Source organism: Asparagus officinalis, chromosome 5, assembly GCF_001876935.1.
Source record: "Asparagus officinalis chromosome 5, Aspof.V1, whole genome shotgun sequence".
In the NCBI taxonomy this organism is placed as follows: domain Eukaryota; kingdom Viridiplantae; phylum Streptophyta; class Magnoliopsida; order Asparagales; family Asparagaceae; genus Asparagus; species Asparagus officinalis.
The window spans coordinates 54,507,505-54,532,512 of NC_033798.1; the positions used below are offsets into that span (position 1 = coordinate 54,507,505).

At 35.8% G+C, this 25,008-nt stretch overlaps 3 protein-coding genes across 8 annotated transcripts in view; 2 read left to right on the plus strand and 1 right to left on the minus strand.

Moving 5' to 3' along the window:
• LOC109843311 lies at positions 2,429 to 6,932 on the plus strand. 6 transcript variants are annotated; one of them, XM_020412242.1, is made up of 4 exons: positions 2,446 to 2,507; positions 2,574 to 2,648; positions 5,208 to 5,985; positions 6,803 to 6,932. In XM_020412242.1, the coding sequence occupies exon 3, from the start codon at positions 5,255 to 5,257 to the stop codon at positions 5,975 to 5,977; it is 723 nt and encodes a 240-aa protein (XP_020267831.1). In that variant the 5' UTR covers positions 2,446 to 2,507; positions 2,574 to 2,648; positions 5,208 to 5,254; the 3' UTR covers positions 5,978 to 5,985; positions 6,803 to 6,932. The 6 variants fall into 6 exon arrangements, with proteins under 6 accessions (XP_020267830.1, XP_020267831.1, XP_020267832.1 ...); XM_020412243.1 differs by having other exon boundaries at positions 2,574 to 2,627; XM_020412247.1 differs by lacking the exon at positions 2,574 to 2,648 and adding an exon at positions 5,094 to 5,163 and having other exon boundaries at positions 2,464 to 2,507; positions 5,310 to 5,985.
• LOC109841833 lies at positions 17,995 to 18,351 on the plus strand. The gene has a single exon (XM_020410771.1). It carries the CDS (start codon positions 17,995 to 17,997, stop codon positions 18,349 to 18,351), a length of 357 nt encoding a protein of 118 aa, XP_020266360.1.
• The window catches only part of LOC109843312 (tobamovirus multiplication protein 1), a 31,253-nt gene continuing 25,813 nt past the window's right edge, over positions 19,569 to 25,008 (minus strand). Inside the window, exons 9-13 of the mRNA XM_020412248.1 lie at positions 23,318 to 23,382; positions 22,640 to 22,714; positions 22,461 to 22,536; positions 20,806 to 20,969; positions 19,569 to 20,220 (exon numbers count right to left, since the gene is read on the minus strand). Of these exons, the coding sequence (XP_020267837.1) occupies positions 20,197 to 20,220; positions 20,806 to 20,969; positions 22,461 to 22,536; positions 22,640 to 22,714; positions 23,318 to 23,382 (404 nt within the window). The 3' untranslated portion in view covers positions 19,569 to 20,196. The remainder of the gene's footprint in view (positions 20,221 to 20,805; positions 20,970 to 22,460; positions 22,537 to 22,639; positions 22,715 to 23,317; positions 23,383 to 25,008) is intronic.

Sequence of the window (25,008 nt, forward strand, 5' to 3'; positions counted from 1 at the left end):
ATGTCAAAGGCAATGAGAAATCAAAAAGAACAAATGCAAGATTCTTTGGGTTCAAGCTCTAGAAATCTGAGATCAATTCTAAGGAAAATTGAAATCAAAGATCTGTCAGTTACCAAAATTGATGAGTTTGTCGAACTAGTCAATTATTTTAAATTTGATATTTCAAAATATCAAGCACAAAGAAAATTAAAAGACATGCTCGACAGTTATCAACGCAACATGATAGATGATCAGGCAATGCTATATATCTTACTTTGAAAAGCCGATAGACGATGGAATAAATTCATTTTTCAAGTCAGCTTCACAGGTCATATTAAATCAATATGATCGATTAAGGGTACTGGCCAGTTTTGAGCTCATACCCTCTCGTAAAGAACATATCTAAAAAGGTGTAGTACATAAATTATATCTTGATAAAACTAGACCAGAAGAATATAAATTATTCATTCCTGATATATGCAATCAGGCACTTTAAAAAATAGGAAAATTTCAAAGAGTATTCGAGTTCACTATATGGGCGATATGGGAAGAACGCAATTTACTCGAATACTATCCTTCCTACTAGATTTGGAGGCTCGACCCATTGGTAAGAGAACCCCACTTCAAACATGTTCCTTTCAACGAGAAGGAGTATGATCTTAAAAAAGAAAAAGAAACGGTTGCCATCGAATTCTTTGAAGCGCTGCACTATAATGATGGGAAAATTAATGTAAAAGATTATATTATTCTTTATCCCCCTCACTTGGTGTTCAAAGAATAAGAGTTGCATGAAAAATTTCGAAGAAGAAGTGGTCTTAGGACCAATTAATTGCCTGCCAGTCAAAGGAACAATATGAGTCAATGATGATTACAGAAGGAGGCACTTCACCAGTACGTTCTTTCGACCAAAGATACAACTCCAGAAACGGATTAAAGCGTGGTGGGACCCGACTGATTCTAGAAGCACCAGGGAAAATTATGGAAGACTGATTCCATTCTCATTCTGGGATGAATCTTTTATCTTCCCTACCAAAAGAAACGAATTTGTACCTGCATCCGTGGACCACCTCAAACAAAATTTAGTTCCTTGTTCTTTTTCCCGATATAGTACTTAAGCTGCATTTGGATAAGTTTTTATGTTGGCTATGGAACACTGATCGATCTGTCCCTCCAGTTATGTAGTCGTCGGCACTTGCCAGGTGCTTCCACAGGGTCACACATCTCGTAATTGCTCTTCACTTGATCTCTCTTTTTCCTTAATTCGTTGGTATCCGGAGTGACTCAGTTTTTAAGTTCATACTTCGATTTTGGTTCTGTTAGCAATGTTTTCCCTCGGGTATTATAATGGGATTCGGATCCTCTCCACTACAAAAAAAATAGTCGAAGGACCACTACATAATCACAACCATTGATTATCTAGTTGATGGTTATGATTTTTTCTTTTAGTGCAAATTAAGAATGAGTGCAATACACGGGGGTATGGTAAATGTTAGATTTAGATTGTATCATAACCGTCTACTAAATAATCAATGCTTGAGATTAAAAGTAGTGGTCTCTCCACTACTTTTACAAAGTGGAGAGGATCCAAATCCAAAAGGGATTCGGATCCTCTCCACTACAAAAAAAAAAATAGTGGAAGGACCACTACATAATCACAGCCATTGATTATCTAGTTGATGGTTATGATTTTTTCTTTTAGTGCAAATTAAGAATGAGTGCAATACACGGGGGTATGGTAAGTGTTAGATTTAGATTGTATCATAACCGCCTACTAAATAATCAATAATTGAGATTAAAAGTAGTGGTCTCTCCATTACTTTTTTGTAGTGGAGAGGATCCAAATCCCCTCAAAAGGGCACTCACCATAAGATCCTCGATATCGTGGCGGGTTTGGTGCCAAAAAAACACACTGAGCTAAGGTTTCCCTCAAAAGATTGTGTTTCAACGTAATAATGCGTTTGATCCCTTTCTTCTAGAATTCCTTGGTCCCTGTACTTTGATGGTGTCATTATAATGGATTTGGATCCTCTCCACTACAAAAAAGTAGTGGAGAGACCACTACTTTTAATCTTAAGCATTGATTATTTAGTAGGCGGTTATGATACAATCTAAATCTAACACTTACCATACCCCCGTGTATTGCACTCATTCTTAATTTGCACTAAAAGAAAAAATCATAACCATCAACTAGATAATCAATGGCTGTGATTATGTAGTGGTCCCTCCACTATTTTTTTTGTAGTGGAGAGGATCCGAATCCCTTTTGAGGGTAGCATCCAGGATATTGCGGATCATGTCGGGCGAGTCGGGCTCAATTGCGGGATCAAAATTGCACCCGTTACGGGCTGTTTTAATTTCATCATTATTGGGTTTCGAATATAAGTTTGCAAACCCAAACCCGACCCAGTTATCCAGTTCCTGACGCATAAACAGCCCCCTAGTCGGCCCTCGAGGGCAAAACTTCCGCCCCAATATCCATCGCGACTCAAAACTGAAGCCTCCTCGTCTTCGAGACTCTGACGTTGGGGGTACTCTCTCTCTCTCTCTCTCTAATCTCCTTCTCTCTCTCTAATCTCCTTCTCTCTCTCTCTCAGACGCAATTAGGGTTTTGACTGGAAACTAGGGCTTCAAGGCTCATCACGCATCAAGTGCTCCCTCAACATCATATGGTTTTTTTTTTTTTTGTATGTTTAGACTATTAACATTTATTAAGTATGCTTTAGAATGCATTCAAGACATTATATGATGATTACGCACACCATCTGATATATGGCAATCCAATATTTAGTACATATCCTCTGAATTATCTCCGATTTCTGCTATCCGACATGGATTTTAGCCACCTAACGTGAACCCAACATCCGGCATTTAAAAACCTTTGTAAGTAAGAAAAGATTATATGCGAGCATGTGAAACTATTCAGGACTCTTATAGTAGTATTACAAAAGAGTAGTTACGAGTACAACCTATCGTCATTATCATCCAAGAGTTTTTACTTGTGAAAAATGCGAGCTTCACAGTGCTGCTTCTTCATATGAAGACTTCACAAAGAATTTGATGGAAATTTTAGTAAAAAAGGCTATCAGCTTGACCTTATCAACCTTCTGCAATGGTGGGTGCCAAGTCCGAAGAATCTCTGGACAAGGAGGGCCTTGAATTTAAAGGCTATGACTAGCCAACCGTGAGTTGAGAAAAGTACATTATTGTGCATGCATTTAGGTTCATACAACCAGTTATCAAGACTAAAATTATCCTAGGCTTCAAGGAATTTAGATGGGGGAAGATGACAAGATCTGCCTTATGAATTTTTGTTCGCCTCTGAGCCATTATACTGCCAAGAGCTAACTTGTTCCTTGATTTCATGATGCAACTTAGGAATCTATTAAGGTACACTTGAGATAAAAACAAGAGACTTATCTACATTCATCAGAACAATCCATAGAAAACTTCTGACCAGATAAAAAAAAAATTAGAACAAGACCACTAAATATATACAGCTTAAAGTATCATATTTTACTCGTTCAACTAATTGCAACATCCAAATTAGAAAAACTAATTACTATATTTAAACTACTCATTTCACTATTTAACTATAATCTTGCTTTACAAGACAACCAGTGTGCACCCCGTGCAAAGCACGACCCCCTATTTTTTTAAGCACTGTATTTTGAACTTGCCTCCCTGTAAGTTTTAATATATTTGATTTGATTATTGTATGTTTAAAATTAAAAATTATATCTACTCTTCTATACTTAAAGAATGATCCAACTTTTAATACATTTGATTTAAAAATCATATATGCTCCTCTATACTTAAAGGAGGATCCAAGTTTTAATACATTTGATTTGCTTTACTGTTTATGATATAGTATATTTGTAGCATGAATAGTGACTTCAAGTAGAGGAGCAGATTTGATTCACTATTTATGATACAGTAAATTACTACAACGCACAGTTCATACTACAGTAATTTACTGTAACAATTACTATAGCATGGACAGTAACTCTTTGGATTTTCCTTTAGGTATAGAGGAGTAGATACAGTTCTTATTAGCAAATAATAACACGAAGTAATTAGTTTGATGTTATACATGCAATGCATAAAATTATGACTAAGAAGATTTTTCACGCTTTTATGTGGTAAGTATACATTGCCGGCTCTATCTAATATAACTACAAGGAGATGACATGTGATGTACTTGAACAGAACTTGTATTCTATATTGTATGCGACCAACGAACTCTTACTAATGCAAGGACTTTTCGCTTATAACATTAAAACACTCTTAAAATAATGCCAAGTTTGTTTGTCATGTTAATTGCATGTACGTATACACACACTAACACAATAACTCTACTGTTTGTTTGGTTAAGGGATGGGCTAAGAGGATGGATATTTCAGTGTTAATCAATGAGATATCATGAAATTAAACTTTCTACCAGCATAAATTTTCAATGTCACAATTCTAGAGAAATTTAGGACTCTATCCTATCAGGACTCCTGTCTGACATTGCTGATTACTTATTATGGAACCAAGTCAAAAACTGATTTTGTGGTTTTATCCAAATGACCTTATATTTATATGAATGTATAATTATACAAAGAGTATTCTTTTTGTAATATCCCAGTACACACATGCGGGGGGGGCGCGCGCGCGCACAATCAAGAAGTGATAGGCCAATTTAGGATCCGTTTTTGTATAACTTAAGCAAATTTTCATATATATTTTGATAGGACCCTATTTCCTTCTTTGCTGAAGAAAGAAGACTTTACAGCTTCATAAATGTTTCCTCAAGAACATCTAAATTCTTATCGAATCATTTAATTTGTCAGATTCTTAGATTAATTTCATTGTGTTCCATCAATCTGTTTGTTTACTGGTCCTACAGAACGGAAGAATTTGCCTAGAATTTCACACGTCTGCCATAACAAGCAACATAAGGAGAAGCCTTAACCAAGCCAATGAACCATGAAGAACCTATATTACTTTGTTGAAATATGTGAATCAAGGGCCTCCCTTAAACTATTTTCATGTTTTGTTTTACCACTAGAAACACATTCATTGAAGATATCACGAGAGAGCTTATTGTTTTCTCTGCATCACAATTCTTCCAGATATCTGCGACACATTTCTTGAGGATATCACGAGAAACCTACCTCCAGCCTCTATTTTTCTTTGCTTGATGTAAGTTTCTATTCATGTTTTGTATTACTTCACTGTTCTTGCAGGTCCTTGAGTAGCTCTAGACAAAAAAGCTCCAAAATTCTAGCTATCTATGTCACATACAAATATTGATGCTTTATCCTCTGATCCCTCTAAACCCTCACCAGACTCGATGGTGGAGTGTGGACTAGAAGAAGAAGATGATTGGGTTGTTGTAAAAAAGCAAAAGATCACCATTCTGATTCCTCCACCATCACCTTTACAGACACAACGTACAAGTGCAGAGAAAACTGAACCTGTGATAGTTAAAAGTTCAGGTGTTCCGAATAAAAGGCATCACAGGCTTGCGAAGGATAAACACAAGGAACTGTCTACAACGTCAGCTCTAGTCAATGGTTCTGAAGATGATATTGGGACCACCTCACAAGCTCAAGTTCCTATTTGCAATCCCGTTGCTTCTCCTAAGAAGTTTAAACAGCCATCCTTGACTAAAGCTAATGATAACGTAAAGAGCAATGTTGCACATCGGAAATCAATAAAATTTCCAAGATTACTTCCAAGCGGAGCAGCAAATGTTGTTAATCGGAGAGTAAGAGCAGTGAACTTGGAGAGGAAACTCAAAGAATTGGGTGGGCTGAGGAGGTGGTTGGTGTCGCGGGGGCTTGATCGGTTCATAAAGGTCTTTGAGAGGGAAAAGGTGGGAAAATATGAGTTGGTAAATCTTACAATGAGCATGCTCAAAGACATGGGAACTGATGCTGTTGGACCAAGGAGGAAACTCATTCATGCTATTGACGGTTTGTGCCAGCCTGACTGTTTCAAGGCCTTTCAATAACATACTTGGTATGAGATCCTTGCGTAGTTGTTTCTTTTGAATATGCAGCATTGTCGGTAGCATGGTGCTAATGTCCTTGTTCTTCTTGTTTTCTATTGTGCATACTGTTGTATTCAGACCTTTCTCTTCCTTTCTCATGTACTCATGCCTGAATTTGTTCATTTCTTCTTTTTTTGTGACATATGTATCAGTCCAACAAATACTTCGACTTAAACTTTTCACTTGTGACAGGGATATTGAAGTCCTTTGAATATCTGTTACAAGTGTGTAGTTCTGGATAATGAAACTTGTTTTCCATATAAGGATTTAGATACTTAGATGGATGAAAATATGCTCATTGCACAACCAATATCATACCTTCGCTTGAACCACTCGTAATGTCAATGGAAGGAGGCTTGATGTAATCTTCACCGATCATCAATCAGTTTTCACTTGCCCAAAATGAATCACCTGTATTTAATTTCTACAGTATCAAGGCAGGGATTGTTATTTCTTCTGCGTGTCTTTTCTCAAAGTTGAATCGCCTCAACAAGCTGCTGTAGACCATTTATTTTCTTGTTCAGAACTGGTGCGTGGTGTTTCTTGGGAATTATTTCAAGTTCTCCAAGGTTATTTGTCTAGGTTTGTTGCATTCTTATAAATAATACATCTGGTAAGGGATTACTTGAGCTTATCTTTTTACAGGTTGGCTATAACTTGGGAAATTATCGATGTTAATCCCACATCCATACATCATGATGCACTACATCTTACAAAAACTTGATAAAGATTACGAAGTAAAACAACTAAATGCCTAATAGGCTGCCTTCAAATTGGTCTCTGCAGGAGGAGCACGAATAGCAAGGGGAACAAAATGATCGTCGTTATCGTTGAGTAAGCCATCGTCAAAGTTCTTGAGATAGCTAGCGACGTCATAACCAAAAGTGTTGCTGGGTCTCGAAGAGTAGCAAGAGCAGTAGTTGCCGATCTTCTTTGTCCTCCTGCAGCTAGACCCTCTACATTCTTTCACCAGTCTCTTGAAGGCGTCTCTCCACCTCCTCTGAACTCTTGTTGCTGTTTCTTTGTTGCTATCATCCTCACCATCATCACGGCTTCGGTCTCCTAACAGGTGAAACCTTGAGGAGCTCTGATTAAACTTACTCGGGAGAGATGAAATTCCACAACCACACAAATGAAGATGCATGTTGTGATCAGATGAATTTGCAGTCGGCGACGATGTTTCCGCGTTGGTAGTTCTGCTAAAGTCCATTTCATTCACTGGTGGAAGTGTAGTAATGAAAGTGGAGAAAGAAGTAAGAAGAAGATGATGATGATGATGAAGAGGAAAGGGTTGGTGAGCGCGTGTTTGCGTGGTGAAAGCTGTAGCTGCTCTTTCTATGGTTTATATACATTTGTATGTTACACTGAACCAACAGGAGGATTAGATGTAGGGGAACTTTTTTTTTTTTTTTTTTTGGTTCTTTAATGCGTAGGTAAGCAAAGGAGAATAGCATCCATTGGTATATAAATAATATTTTTGTTCTTGATTTCTGATTGGGGCGGCAATCCCCATGTAATATATTTTTTGTACATGCTAGGTGGCTACTGAAGTATTTCAAGAATCACCGCATCAGGATGCACGAGACTGCTGCTGTTGCCCCTGGGTGCAACGGATACTTTGTATGAAAGAAACAGAAAACAATGTATAATTCTTAGTTTTTTCTTTAGGCTAGCCGTTATCATCTTCACCTTTTCGTTACTAAATTGCCATAGGCGAAGCCTCTTGCATTGATTTAATTTTTTAATGAAAGTACAAGAAACTCTCTTTATTATACCCTACTTAAGAAGCCTGTTTATCTATAAACGTACAATAGTGAAACCCTTTTATCTATAATCATTAATAAAACCGTTACTCTTCTGTAATCATTCTGCATGTAAACATCTGGAGGTTTTTTCCCCCTCAAGATAAATTACAAACTAATGGTCTCGCTAATGATCTTAGACGAGAGTTTTTTTTTTTTTTTTTTTGTTTAAATTACAAACTAATGGTCTCGCTAATGATCTTAGACGAGAGTTTTTTTTTTTTTTTTTTTGGTTAAACTTCGTAAATAATAAGGGGCTGAAAAACAATATATAGATGGAACACATTTCCTGCAACTTACCCCTTTTTTTTTTAATTTTCTTACGTTTCACATTTGTACCATTTGGACTTGTGTGTGTTATGGTAATAGATCAGCTTCCGTAGAATTAGGGAGTGGGTACCGAAAGCAAAAGCAGAGCAGACCACACATGAGAAGTGAGGTGTGGCTCTGCATGTGCGTTTTGGCGCTATCAATAAATCAAATAGCAATAATGCACATAAACATACGTTACCAACAAAGTAATAATGCAGATGCCCGTGCGTACACCTGCAAAATAACCACCAGTTTGTGGCAAAAAACTGAGGTCCCACTTTTTCCTGAGCCCATACCGTGACTAAGCATCACATAGCGAGTCATATATACTAGGAATTTACTTAGGCCTGTCCATCCGGGCCGGGCCGGGCAAAACCGGAGCCCGGACCCGGACCCGGGTACACCGGGCCGGGTCAAGGCCCGGGCCCGGGCCCGACCGGGCCGGGTTCCGGGCCGGGTTTTTTCTTTTTTTAAAATTTTTTTTTTTCAAATTTTTAAATTTTATTTAAGTTTTAAATTATAAAAAAAGACAAAAAATAATAATAAAATAATAATTTTATTAATCACTTAAAATGACATAAATTATAAATAAAAAATTATAAAAATAAATTCTTTATTAATAATTAATAAATCATTTATAAATTATAAGTATAAATTTATTTTGGAATTCATCACATCACAATAGATAAGTACATCCCACCTAGGTTTTTTTAAATTTCTTTTCTTTTTTTTGATAAAAAAATGCTAAAAATTAGTTTAATATTATTATATTTTATATAATTATGTATTAGTATATACTTCTAAATTATTATGTAACTATATATTATATATACATATATTATATGTAAATATATTGTATATATTTATAAGTTATAATTTAAGAGAGAGAGAATCGCATAAGTAACCATGTAGTCGTTGCTCGTTGGGCCAATGAGGAAGTAACTGTTGTAATATACTATACTTATATACTAAGAGAGAGAGTATACACACACACACACACACACACACACATATTATACATATATAAGAGAGAGTATACTTATATATACATATATACTAAGAGAGAGAGTATATTAGTATATATATATATATACACATATATTATACATATATAAGAGAGTGTATACTAATATATACTTATATAAGAGAGAGTATACATATATAAGAGAGAGTATACTTATATATACATATATACTAAAAGAGAGAGTATATTAGTATATATATATACACACATATATTATACATATATAAGAGAGTGTATACTTATATATACTTATATAAGAGAGACTATACATATATAAGAGAGAGTATACTTATATATACATATATACTAAGAGAGAGAGTATATTAGTATATATATATATAAAAGAGAAAGTATATTTATATATACTTATACATATATATACTTATATACTAAGAGAGAGTATATATATACACACACATATATTATACATATATAAGAGAGTGTATACCTATATATACTTATATAAGAGAGAGTATACATATATAAGAGAGAGTATACTTATATATACATATATACTAAGAGAGAGAGTATATATATACATACATACATACATTATACATATATAAGAGAGAGTATATATACACACACATATTATACATATATAATACTTATATATACTTACATAAGAGAGAGTATACTTATATATACTTATATACTAAGAGAGAGTATATATACACACATATGACATATTATACATATATAGAAATATATTATATAAGAGAGAGTATACATATATAAGAGAGAGTATACTTATATATACAAATATACTAAGAGAGAGTATATATATACATACATGCATACATTATACATATATAAGAGAGAGTTCAAAACGAGGCCGAGCGTGTAAGGGAATATTGATAGATAAGATGGAGGAGACATCAAAGGATACGAAGTTATGCCCACGCGTCTGATCTCTTTCTATTGTTTGGGATTTTTAGCCTCCCTGCATGTTACGATCTCCACAACTCGAAATCCAATCTACAATCAACAAGATATAAAATAACCACAATCAAAAAGAAGAACACCAAGATTTACGTAGTTCGGTTGACCAATTTCGAACTACATTCACGGGGTAACAATATGAGAAATTCCACTATGTATCAGGAAAAACTACAAGAGGAACCACTCAACTCTCGTCACTCAACCACTCAACTCTCGTCACTCACATACATAACCAACTCTCATATTCTCTCTAAAACTCAGTCCTTATAATCTTTTGAACGAACAAAAGCTATGAAACCCTCTCCCAATATTATAATCTTTTGCACGGATAAAGGTCACGAAACTCTCGTCTCTTGCACAATATTCTTAAATCAGGTTACGCCTTCTGCTAACCCTAGATTATAAGAATATTAGCTATCTCTCATCTCCTTGATTTGTTTTCTCCAATAATAGAAGAATATATATAGGGAAACCAAAACCCTATCTCTAGCCTAACTTTCTAATTAGATAGGATTCAAACTCCTAATCATGATGAGACTCAATCTCCTAATCATGATAGATCTCTAGCGCTATCAATTTTCATGAATTTAGACACGATCCCAACAATCTCCACCTTAGATCTGATTCCCAAACTCCCTTGAAGATATATTATCGCCATCTTAAAACTTTTCCTCTCCTGCTAGGATCTTCTACTCTTTTACACTTCAAATCGAAGCCCACACTCCTAATCAAAACACCCGTACTCCAACCTGGATGTCCCTATGACCCTCACTTTCATCTGCTTTGAAGATATTTTTACCACATCTAGCATTAGAAGCAAATTAACTATGCTTCTCCTCCCAAACTAAACTTGATAGTAGCATTCCCCCACTTGCTGTCCTCGTACTCCATCTGCATCGCTCGTCTCAAATCATATTTGTGCACCTCTCCTACTCCACACTAAGAGCCGGATGCCTCTATCTCCTCTATCATTTGGCCTGGACTGAATATGAACGCTCATCGTCTTTAAGTCTAATGTCACCATCTCCATCAGCATGTGTGCCACACAGTCGTGCCTTCTTGCAAGCTCCACCTAATATGGCAATGTCCTCCTCGAGTCTGCACACCAACCAACTCTTTCTCCCGTGATGACTCTGAATAACTATATGCTGACAACTCTACTACTATAATCACGTCTGATTTTCTACATTAGTCTCATCCGTCACATACTCATTTGCCCTATCTGCCACTAAATCTGTCTCGTTACCACCATCAGAACGTATCAGCACTTTCTGACAAATCTGAGCAAAAAATAAAAAAAAATCAAACCCCCCCCCCCCATCGCATTCAGAGCACTACAAAGCATAGGAATCAACTCTTGTATCGTCGAAATCCGTCTCCAAACCCTGGATCAGAAGACAAATTAATCTGCATCATCGGATTTGATTTAATAATTTTTAACCAAACCCTCACCCATGTGAATAGTATTCTCATCGCTACAATGTTCCTGCCGCTATAGTACCTTCTTTTTTTCATCTTGATTCTTGTAACGCTACCAATATTCACTTTTGTACGATGACTATCCTGCAAACTTGCTCTCTGATCTATCATCATGACTCGGATACCACTTGTTGGGGAATTTTAGCCTCCCAGCCTACTACGATCTCCGTAATTCGGAAGTCAACTCACATTCAACAAGATATAAAACAACCACAATTAAGAAGAATAACACCAATATTTATATGGTTTGGTCGACCAACTTCGACCTACATTCACGATGCAACAATACGAGAAATCCACTATGTATCAGAGAGAACTGCAAGAGGAATCACTCAACTCTCGTCCCTTAATCTCTCAACCTCACGTACATAATTAATTCTCATATTTTCTTCAAAACCCACTCATTACCATCTTTTGAACGAACAAAGACTGTGAAACCCCCTCTCATTGTTGTAATCTCTTGCACGGATAAAGACCACGAAACCCTCGCCTCTTACACGATATTCTTATATCAAGTTACGCCATCTGCTAACCCTAGATTACAAGAATATTGGTCATCTCTCTACTCCTTAGTTTTTCCTCCAATAATAGCATTCAAACTCCTAATCATTATGAGACCCAATTTCTTAATCATGATAGATCTCTAGCCTTATCTAATTCTCATGAAGTTATACAAAAAATCAAAGACACAATCCCAACACTTATTCCTCCGTCTTATCCTTGTAGAGTGCCAGTACTAGCATCACATCATTGCCGGCTAAATTATCAAATTGATATTTTTTTGTCCTTCCGCTATCAGTTTGATTTTTTTTTAGCTCCGATGACGTTTTGATATTTTCTCAAAGACAAACTCTCATATGATGCTATTAGTATTGTCTTATTCATAGGAAAAATATCAGAAATTATTTGGCACATTGGTATAAGGATAATAACTATGTCAAGCTCGTGCAAGAATATTGAGTTCACTACAATAAAGTAAATTTTGAGATAAAAAAAAGTGAATGACATGGTATTACCTCTAAACTGTAATGAAGAGAAAGTTTGAAGGCCAAAAACTACTATGAGGAAAGAGATTTTGCGGCTTTTTCGTTGTTGACGGCGAGTTATGAGTCTAATTGCACATTTGGCTATAGAGCATCAGTAGAGCTAGAAAAAAAGTACCAAACAGTACAAAAATACCATTCAGGTACTTTAGCCGCATCACATCCTGTTCTTTTTTGGCTTTATTAATTGACAAGATTGACCTTAATAAATTACTTCCCAAAGAGATTACGACAATGGGTTTTTAGATATTAGCCCCCTTGAATCTTTGATGATTGTATATTAGCTCCTCAAGTCATTAAAATTGCTCTAGGTCCCTCGAATTATAAGGTGCAATTTGGCATTTCTAGTTAGATGATGTTAGATTTGAGTGGAACTAATATGCCCTCAAGTCTAACTTCTTATAGTTGACTTCAAGTTATACTCCTTAATTACGTTTCTTTAATGATTTTAAACCGAAAATGCGCAAACTAGAAATCCGAACTCATAGTTTTGATGTTCATCAATGGTAAAGCTACCCTCTTAGCATATTTTTTCGTCTTCCCCGACTGTCTTCTTTTCTCAAAGACGATCGCCTAATTGACCGTGTCAAGTTAAGACCTGACCTAATCATAATTTACAGAATTATTGGAAAACTAATTGAGGATCCAAATTGTAATAACCGCTATGATTTAAGGGACCTATCAGCAATTTCAATAGCTTAATTAAAAGACTAGCATCAAATTATGGAAGCTTCAAGGGACTAATGTCTAAAAGATCCTTACAACATTCATGCGTTTCTTTTTAATTTTTAAGGAGCAGATCTCAGGCAAGAGATCTATCCCCAGATAATAAATTTCGAAATCTGGTATCAACAAGCACAAAAAGAAAGACGTATATAAACACAGAACCACGGATGAAGAACTTATTAAAATGGCAAAAGAAATGATTGATCCTATTAATTATTTTGTCAGTCACGTCAGTCTTGGTTGCAATTATTAACACAAAGATATTGAAGCCTCTGATCAGAATTGCGCGCGTACCCTGCTGGGTAGGATCCGACATGCCTGCCAACATAAGGCTTTTTTGTCTTTTTGTTTTTCTAGCAGGACCGCTAACTTACACTTCACCTTTAACAAGCTGTCATCTCCGCTTGACTACCTTGGTATCCTATGCTAGGTGAAAGTTAGAAAGGACAAATTTTCAAAATAGGTCTAGTTAGGAATTTGTTTTTAAAAAAAGACCCATTAAAATTTATTTGTCATTTTCGACGGGTGGCTGAAACTGGGTCGAAAATGACATATAAAGTTCGAAAACTTCACAGAATTTAAAATCTCGTGAAGTTTTTGAACCTTATTTACCATTTTCGACCTGGTTTCGGCCAGGATGGCTGAAACCAGGTCGAAAATGGTAAATAAATTTCAAATGAGTATATTTTTGAAAAGAAAATCCTAACGGGTTCTATTTTTGAAAATTTGTCCAATTAGAAAACATGAATCAGATATATGTGGGCTTTAAGAGCAACTCCAATGGGGAGGCTGCAAAATGCAGCCTCCCCAAAGCATATTTGTGGGAATATGCTTTTTTAGAGGGAGACACTCCAACCACCCCCTCTATATGAAGCTCTATTTATTACATTTTCACTTTTTTTTGACTGAAAAAAAAGCAGGGTTGGAGGCCCTGCTCATTTAAAGAGTATTATTAAACACCAAAACAAAGCAAAAATACATCACCACTAGATGGAGAATCACAGGGGGGAAGCAGATAAGGAGCGGACCTATGTCGTCACCTACCAAACTAAACCCACATCGATTCTTCGACTAGAAAACGCATAAAAACATACTTACATTGCAGAGTTTGAATATAACACACTAGAAGACATGACTACTTAGTTTTTTAGAGAGATAACAAAGACAGATTTGCCTGCAAACAGGAAGATTTCCCTGTCCAGCAAACTCAGAGGAAGCATGGATTAGAGGTCATTTGAGAAGTTGTCCCCAGAGGCGTCAACGTTCATGTTGGCGAGCTCCTAAAGACCAAGATTAAAAGCAGCCCTGCGAAGTCTCCTAGCCAACCTCTCATCTTTATTACATTTTCACTTGATTGCTTTTATAATACTTTAAATGGATTTGAAAATATAAAAATATAAAATGTTAAAAAAATTATATGAATTAATTTAAAATATAAAATATATTATAAATTAATACTAAAATTATAATATATAATTTACTCACTATTTAAATAAAATTAATTAGCTTTAATAAATTGATAATAAGCTATAGATAAGAGCCTTTAAATTTTAAAAACCAGAAAATATAGCATAATATTTGGAACAACCTTCATAACTACTCCGAATGATGAAATTTTATATATTACATTCAGCGGCATTACATAGAAAAATAAAGTACATGAAATAAACTAAAAATCGGGCAGGCCATTTCCTTCATATCCACCGCTTCTGTAGTCAGGTATTCCGTATTGACTTCCTGCATAACTATATTCAGGATTAGGAATATCAGATGAAGAACCTCCAGTTGTGTTTCTATTTAAAATATCTTGTTTTTTAATTCGAAAATACTCGCGTTCCGAAGGATTAGTAATAATATCAAGATTAATCAACATAATCTTACTTTCCTGTCGTTCCCTTTGAATATCTAATTTTTTCTTATCATTTTCGGTCCTTCACATCATAATCTGGTGCATTGTCATTCTATCATTTTCTCGTTGTCCATGACTTTTTTTTAAAATATCGACAATTTCTTGATTGCTTTTATTGAGAGTTTCCAAGTCGAGGTTCTTTTCAGTTGCATGCCGCCTCCTTATCTTCTCTTTCTTCCTTCCTGTCGATCGACTTGTTATCATATCTTCGTCATTATGAGTATATCCCTCATTATCGTCATTTAAGTCGACAGCAGGAGAACTTGTATCTGATCCCTGAGATGAGCGGGACTTTGAAGTTTTGGAAGTTGCAGGCGATCTGACACTTATATTTGCTCATTTCTCTACATCTTTTAAAATTGACCAAACATGATCAAATAGAAACCCCTTTCTCTCTTATGGATCTTCTGCAAATATTATCCTAGCATGTTTAATCTACCAGAAGAGAGGAAGAAACATTTATTAATAACATGATAATAGATGATAATCAAGATTTATGTTATTCAAAATACTTACAATGTCAAGCTCAGAAGCAACGCTTAGATTTAAGCGCTCGACTTGTCGAATGCATCCTCGAAATTTACTGATGGCCTTCATGATTAATTGCATTCGGCATGAGAGAGACTTCGGAGTCCTTTGAGCATTACAAATATTGGAAATCCTTTCATGAAATAAAGCAGAAATTCGTTCCCACAGCTTGTCCTTCTTTTGATTAGAACCATGACTGGGTCTTGAGAAATTTCGAGCCACGTGGCGCATAAAATTTGGTCTTCTTCTTGTAAAAAAGATTTTCCGCGACTAGATGTCATAATCTAAGGAGATAACGTTGTTCAGGATGATACTATTATGATGGAGGAATGTAAAGAGTTATGAATATAGAATAAGAAGAGTTGTGGTGGAGATATAAAATTGTGCAAGTATTATACAGGGATCAGATGTGGGGAGTCTCCAACACCAGGAGAATCCAATGTGGGAAGTCTCCAACACAAAAGGAATCCAATGCGGAGAGTCTCCAACACTAGGAGAATACAATGTGGGGAGTCTCCAACACAAAAGGAATCCAATCTGGGGGTGAGAAGCCAATGCTGAAAAGAATCCAATGTGGGGAGTCTCCAACACAACACGAAAGGAATCTAATATGGGGGGTGAGAAGCCAATGTTGAAAAGAATCCAATGTGGGGAGTCTCCAACACTAGGAGAATCCAATGTGGGGAGTCTCCAACACAAAAGGAATCCAATGTTGGGGTGAGAAGCCAATGTTGAAAAGAATCCAATGTGGGGAGTCTCCAACACAACACGAAAGGAATCTAATGTGAGGGGTGAGAAGCCAATGCTGAAAAGAATCTAATGTGGGGAGTCTCCAACACAACACGAAAGGAATCCAATGTGAGGGGTGAGAAGTCAATACTGAAAAGAATCCAATGTGGGGAGTCTCTAACACGAAAGGAATCCAATGTGGAGGGTGAGAAGCCAATGCTGAAAAGAATCCAATATAGGGAGTCTCCAACACGAAAGGAATCCAATGTGGGGGGGTGAGAAGTCAATGCTGAAAAGAATCGAATGTGGGGAGTCTCCAACACGAAAGGAATCCAATGTGGGGGTTGAGAAGTCAATGCTGAAAAGAATCTAATGTAGGGAGTCATATTATATAATGACATTACATCCATCTCTAAATAACTCACAACTTATATGATTATTTGTATAAATAACTTCTTCATCAATGAACTATGGAGTCGGACCGTCACATCTACCTTCTTCTTCTTCTTCTTCTTCTTCTTCTTCTTACGACGAAATATTTTCTCGGTACATTAAAGATTGGGAGGAAGATATGACACAATGGGAGAAGGAAGATGAACTCTTAGCTCGCGTACATGCCTCTAATAATAAAATAATGACTTATCTCTCTCAAGAGGAAGAGCGACCAAAGCGTACTGGCTCAGTTCCTGGTCATTTGGTGATCAATCACGGGAGAGAAGAAGGTAATTCTCGACTTTACCATGACTATTTTTCTGATAACCCTACATATGGTGCAAACCTATTCTGTAGAAGGTTCCGGATGCATAGGAGTTTATTCCTTCGTATAGTCGAGGCGGTACGTGAGCATGACAACTTCTTCGTACAGAAGATGGATGGTGTCGGCAAACTTGGGCTATCAACTTTACAAAAAGTTACATCGACATTTCGCATGTTGGCTATGGAACATCAGCAGATAGTACTGATGAATATGTTAGGATCGGTGAGTCAACTGCAATTGTATGTTTAAAGAAATTTTGCAGAGCAGTTGTAGAAGTATATGGAGATGAATATCTGAGGACCCCCAATGTCGACGATGTTGCAAGGTAGTTGCAAAAGGGCGAAGAAAGAGGTTTTTCCAGGAATGTTAGGAAGTCTAGACTGTATGCATTGGCAATGGAAAAATTGTCCAATAGCATGGGCAGGACAATACTCAGGCCGTCATAGAGGTCTAACCATTATTCTTGAGGTAGTAGCATCATATGATCTATGGATATGACATGCATACTTTGGCTTACCAGGATCCAATAACGATATTAATGTATTGCAGTCATCTAATTTGTTCGACAATCTATCACAATGTATTGCTCCTCCTGCTCATTACACAATTCAAGGAAAAAATTATGATGTCGGTTATTATTTGACCGATGGCATATATCCAAAATGGCCAACACTTGTTCAAACTATTTCTAATTCCGATGATAAAAAAGAAACAATATTTTGCAATGATGCAAGAAGCATGTCGAAAAGATGTTGAGCGGGCATTCGGTGTTCTCCAATCACGATTTGCTATCATCAAGGGGCCAGCCTGTTTTTGGGATAAACGAACTCTGCATGATATCATGACTGCTTGTATTATAATGCACAATATGATTGTTGAAGATAAACGCGACGAGCAAGAAGATGTTGTCATTTCAACTCCACAATCAATTCCGAATGCTGAAAATACGGAGATAACGGAAACTAAACGATTCCAACGGTTCCTTGCTCGACATAAGATGTTGAAAAACAAAGAAGCTCATTTTACACTTCGAAATGCATTGATTGAACATTTGTGGGAAAGACATGGAAATGAAGCGATGTAACTTTTTTTAATAATGAAATAATGACTTTTTCATTTTTAATTACTTGGCTATTGAAATTTTATATTTCAATTAATATTATTCAATATTAGTCTCATTTTGAAGGTATCGACAAAACATTTCCAACTGTAAAACTTTTATTTAAAAATAATTAGTAGAAATAAACTTATATTAATTTTAAATTAAATATCTAAAAATAATTAGTTAGTTAGAAGGGTAAAATGGAAATTTTACGAGGGGGAATAGTGAAATGGAGGGGCTGCATATTTGGAGGATAAAACTCCAAATATGCAGCCCATCTTCTGATTTTGCAGCCGGACTCCAAAAATTGGAGTCCGGTTGGAGCTCAACCGGGCTGCATTTTGGAGAAATGCAGCCCGGTTGGAGCTGCTCTAAGACATGAATATATACCAACTAAGTTATGCTACTACTAATAGTATCTAATATCTGAATACTATCAACTGAATTTTAAAATTTGAAACTCTAAAATAAAATCCAAACTGACGGTCATCATCTATTACTCAAACTATTTAGAAGCAAAATTTCCATGTGTTTTTTGTCATATATCAAGGGGCGAAAAATTAAGTAACATTATAAAAATTCTAAAGCATTGATTTTAACGATACATTATACATGGATTAATAATGTGGAAATCTTTTAAAATTTTATTTTCAAATAGTTCATATGTAATAGATCATATCCACCGGTTTGTATTTTCATTTTTGAATTTCAAATTTTAAAATTCAGTCCATAATATTCACATTTTGAATATATTAACAGTAGACTAGCTCAACTCAACATAAAAGAAAAAAGAATCCGAAAATATGGAGAAAAAGGAAGCTCTCCATTATAGTACAAGGGAAAGGGAGGGTGTCCGAGAAAAGTTTGGACTGTGGGCGTAACCCTGAATTAAAATAACTCCAAAGGTTCTCTCTGTCGGAAGCTTTTCATAAGCTAAAACTTTGATTATGGACAACTACAGCTGTAATCTTCAAAGGAAACTGTACACTATTCTCTTTATTATTAGTGCTATTGTTGTTTTTCTTCCAAAATAATATTTCTGATCTTTTTTTTCCCCCTTGTTTATTTCATTGGTTGAAAACTCGATGAGCGCCTAATTCTTGCTCGTTGAACGGAAATCAGAAAGCCGAAAGCAAAACAACCGTAAACAACCAACGACGCTGCAAATAACATAACAAACCCATCACAGAACAAGAAAATAAGAGAAAAGAAAGAACAATAGCTATAATAACAGCAGTAATAGCAATAGAGACGACCTCAAACTCAGTTTAACATATCATACTACAGAGGAAAGATGTTCTTGGAGACCAGCCATTATGAGCACATTTGACGCCTCAAAGATCATCTCATCACAGGCACCAGCTAAGCAAATTTACAATTGCTATATACAAACGCAAAAGACTTGTAACAGTGGAACTTCTTGAAGCTACAGCACCAAGATCGAAACAGAGAACAAATTCGATGTATAAGCATATTAGTTCAGACTAGTTACCACATCAGCTTCTTTCTAGTAGAAGGGACATCACTAAAACATTTGGTCGCCTTTAGACGAATCACTATCAAAATCTTGGCTGGCAATCGCAGCTGAGATTGACATGTTATAGTCAGCATTCCCGTATGAGATCAAATGCTTCATAAACCATCTCTTGGTGATCACTTCTTGAATAATTTCTCCCGGTAGGAAAAAGTTAAACCTGATGAGCTTTATAATTAGATTGTCGCCTTTTGCCCACAGGTGGTCCCATCAGTGAAACAGCCAAGTCGACTCAGAATGCAATTTCTCCAATGTATACAGCGAAGAAAATTAGCAGAAGATCACTGAACTAGTTATATTGGACTGGCTCTCAGTGCCTGCAATTGTAGTCATTGGATCATGTGTTATCCTTCCTCTTGAGAGTTACAGGAAAACTAATAATAAACGCTCACACTGGATTTGTCTCAAGGTCATTTATCATTTTCTTAAAAATGATCATTGATGTTTACTAAGCCAAGGCATGAGTCAGTAAATAAATACTGCGCTTGATGGGTGATATTTGTCGCACGTTCTATTGGTATGAAACAAACTAACAATGCTTTGCAATAAAGAACTTGGCAATAAATGACTAAACATTCACAACTATTTGGTTATTATAAAATTTGTTTGTAGAGAACAACACGAGAACTGTGAGCAGTGGAGAACTTTCTAATGGTTAACAGGGTGCGGACTGATGGAGCTCTCAAGTGACAAGATAGTCAAACCAACTTTCTGCAATCTTAGGGATTTAAATGGGAAACTTAACAAATGTTCAACACCTTAGAGAAATAGAAAGGATGAGAGAAAAGCTAGAAATTACCCGAGAAAAATTACCAGAAGACCGGAGATTCAAATTCAATCACTTGCAGTCAGTGTATATGAAAAAGAAAAATGACATTGGCCCCAAGAGACTATCGACATACCTTGCTTTGTGAGGATGCTACAGCTGTCTTCCACTGAGGATTCTGTGCACCTGTTGTGTCCCTGACAAAAGTCACCACACTTGACTGTGAAGGTCTGCTTTCTACAACTGGAGGCGGAATTTCTCTCATAATCCAGAGCACAAAGCCAGAAGGAATAGAAGACCCTGCAAGATTTTTTTCCCCCAGATATATTGGGTTTATTATTATTGTTATAGCGAATGAACCGGAAACAATGCTTTTGGAAACAGTGAGAATATCTCTAAGAAGAAAGAACTCAGGAAACTAGTGCACATATCAGGTATGCAGATATTCTAGACACATCATATGTATCCATGGTATTCTGAAAGACAATAAATCTAGTTCCAACATAAAAAGCAGTGATAACAAATGTATACAAAAGCAACTGTTTTGGATGCTGCTGCAGTCTAGCAAGTAAATTATAATTTAGGATCACCTGCTGTGCATATTACCAAAAAACAAATATGTATAATAGATTGCTATTCAACAACTCTGGATTGAAAAGAAAATTTTCAGATGTTTTCCATTGCTGAATGGGTGAAGATACAAATAAAGCATAAGCATTAGAGAAAAAAAAAAGAATCGAATATATAACCACCGCTAACAGTCACCATGTTGTTGTCAGTATTTTAAAGGTACCCGTCTAAAAAATATATTCTTATACCATCCATCAGGTCATTTCAGTGTTGGCCATTATGATCTTGATTGACAGATGATCTACTTGATCGTTGCTCTATTCATGGCTATTGTTCTTGTAATCAAGAAATCTGGTAACTTGAAGAAGTAGGAAGTGTGTTGCTGCTGCAAGGTCTAGTGTTGAAGCAGAACATCATGCTATGACTCATATCATTTTTGAGATGGCGTAGTTCACTCTCCTTACGGATATGGGCGTCCTTCTGCCCCAATTGTGATTATGCATTGCGGTAATCAAGTTGCTACCGAATTTGCTAAAATTGATTTTACATTAAAAAAAACCAAGCATATGAGATTGGTTATCACTTATTTGTGATGTAGTGCAGACCAAGAAAATTTTCACTTCATATGTCAGACTGAATAGTCTAATTGGTGATTCTTCAACGAACTCATTGCCTAAGAAAAGCCTCTGTTTTTACATAACAAGCTAGGAGTGACTGATATGGCCAGCTTGACTGAGAGTACAAAAGTAGTTAATTAATATAAGAGTCTTGCGTTAGAAAACTATGTAATTATATCTTATTTCTTTCCTGTAAATATAACCTGGTATCACTAGAGTACTCATGAGACATTTCAGAAGTTAGAAGGTGAAGTTCATTGCACTTAAAATAGAAGAGAAAGTTAATGAAGAAAGCTCAGATCTGATGCTCATATACCAAACTAGTGTGGCCAAAGTATTGAGTTGAAATACGAGAGAAATCTGATAGTTGTTAACGAAAGAATGTCCATGGATTTTGATGGTTTTTGCTGTCCAGAACAAGTAAAAGGAGAACAAAGAGAAGAAGATAAAGACTCGCACAAACTCAAACAAACCAAGCTCTTAAAAACAACTACAGTATATTTTCACCACTAGCACAGTGCAACAAGTTATTTGTTAACCCATAAGCGGATGACATGCATGATTTATCATTTATACTACAGAAATATCTGTAAGAAAGGTTTACCTATAAAGTAATACAGAAATATGAAAACCGAGCAGATTATGCTGACTGACTTATCTGAATGCCAGTAGTAAAGAACCTGGAAGCATGCACAATATGAAAGTTCAAAAGATGGGTAAATGCATGTTTCACTACGGTCTAAACCTAAAAATGTAAAAAGTGATTTTACATGGTTAACATACAGGGATATTGGTAACAAGAGCCAGTATTGAACATGATGTGAAACATACAAGAGTTACTGCAGCCAAACTTGCAACCTGCAGATAATATAAAAAATGGGTTACGTACATAAGTTCCAGGTAACGGATATATAAATCTCCAAGAACAGAAGTTGTATTCTTTTGCAAAGGCCAAATATGATGCCAATACTATTGATTAAAGCTAATTTTATTGCATGCAAAGGAACTAAATACAACCAGATAGTAACAATCTGAAACGTACTAATATCTTTATGATGTAACATCTGAAAAGTATCCAGCAGAAAACTGCAAAAATGAATAACTACTAAATTATATCAAGAACAACCAACACATGTAGTCACTGTTCCTTTCTATATTCCTGAACTTATTCTGTGTGTACAAACAGCTGTAGTATTTAACAGAAAAACCATATCATTTTTAACCAAATAACTTGAAGGGATATATTCTACACTTAACATTTTTACTTGGAGTCAAACTAATCATACAAGGAAACGTCAGGATTTTGGCATCATGTGAGATAGATGATCTAAAGAAAATTTTCATAAGATATATTCAGAAGTCATTAACAAATTGTGATGCAAAGAAAATGTAATTTGACATAAATGAGGAAACATAAAAAACAAGTTATAACATGGGGAGGAGAAAGTAAATGAGTGATACCTTCCACATTTCTGTTGAAGCCATTTCAGATCGTACCTTGCTCATTTTCGAGGATAACAAAAAGCCTTAACAAGGAAACAAAAAGCATGCTTAGGTCAAGATGAAACAGAAAGGAAACTACAAAAATTGCTTCAGTAATATATGGTCGAGATTATCACTCTAGAAAAATTAACAATGAACTTTCATACTGTTGTTGCTTCCATGAGTAAGTACACATGCAATATTAATCATGAATTGTGCCCTTTCCTTACATAAATGATTGGCACAAAAAGAGGAGTAATTACAAAAGGAATCATGGTACACAAGGTAAGTTGAAGAGCAAAAGAGAAGCAGATTTTTACAACTAGAAATAACCAAACAGATGTTATAATCACATCAACCTGGTTACTGTGGAAGGCCAGCTCATGATTGTAAAGGATGAAAACTTATTTGTTGACCAGCTAATTCACGAAAAATTGCATGTTTGTAAGGATTCAAAGATTGAAAAACAATATACAAATCAATACACTTTTTTTGGGAATTTTCGTTTCAACAGTCGTGCAAAAGAGTAATACGCCTGCTTGGTGCCTAATGAGATAAGAGTGAGTTTGCTATTTCAGGTTCTTAGAACACCGTCAAGCCTTTTGATAACATTTTATCCACATGCTAGGTTCTGTCTGCTCAAGATGTCAGAACAGAACAAACTGGGTCCCTTCAGATTCTTACATCATTGTATTAAAGCTTTTGAACGCATTAAACCCAAGTGCTTCTTTTACTAACAAAAATAATTCCAAAGAGCTTTGCGGCATACATGTTACTCTGTAATGTGCACCAGACGTTACAAGGAGGATTGCAGAACACCAGCGCAATATAAGGAAAGAGCAGTTTAAATAAATAAATATGTAATGTCCCAGAACGTCTCAAATGTCAAAAATATCTCCCAACCAAAATAAACTAAACATTGCCCTTTTCAACACTCCACCATCCACTACGAAAACTTTTTTCTATCAAAATGGGGTTGTCTCTAAAGTATCAGCCTTTTTCTCAAGAGCTTAATCCCTCTTCATCTGTTATATTATATAGATACATGACAAGTGTCCGCGACTGGAAACGTCCATAAATTCATGCATAGGCGCCACTGTATTATATAAAAGTAAATCCAAATGCCTTATCTATTATAGAGGAATACACTTTATCAATTTGATCGCAGATAAGTGAAAATAAATTAAACTTCAACTAGCTTCAATCTAGCATATCATAGATCCAACACTGAGATAGATGGTAATATCATCAATTTACTGTGACTTAAAATGTCACCGGAATGTGTCCCCACTTGTCCAAGTGCCCCACTCTAACACGCACGGAAAACTAAAATTTGAATATTGAAGTGCCTAGGTAGTAATATTTTCAATGAATTAGACCTAAATTTATTGCTTTGTCTTCTATGAAAAAAAATGAAGGCCCTGCAGGCTAGGCAACTATGAGGTGGTAGCAGCCTTGCACACTTTCTAAGCCCAGTGGGAGAGCAGGAAGAACCTACCTTTTGTTAGTATGCACTTTAAGATCATTCTAATCCTGTGACTAAAGTGTCATTGGGACTCATCTCCAATTGTTCAGGTTTTAAGTCTAACAAGCTGATAACAATAAAACTTGAAGCGTATAGATAACACTGTATTCAGCTAGTCTTAAATTTGTAGTACTGCAACTTTAAG

Coding starts and splice junctions, on each gene's coding strand:
- LOC109843311 (XM_020412241.1), top strand. CDS start 5,255: ATGTCACATACAAATATTGATGCTTTATCCTCTGATCCCTCTAAACCC.
- LOC109841833 (XM_020410771.1), top strand. CDS start 17,995: ATGCAAGAAGCATGTCGAAAAGATGTTGAGCGGGCATTCGGTGTTCTC.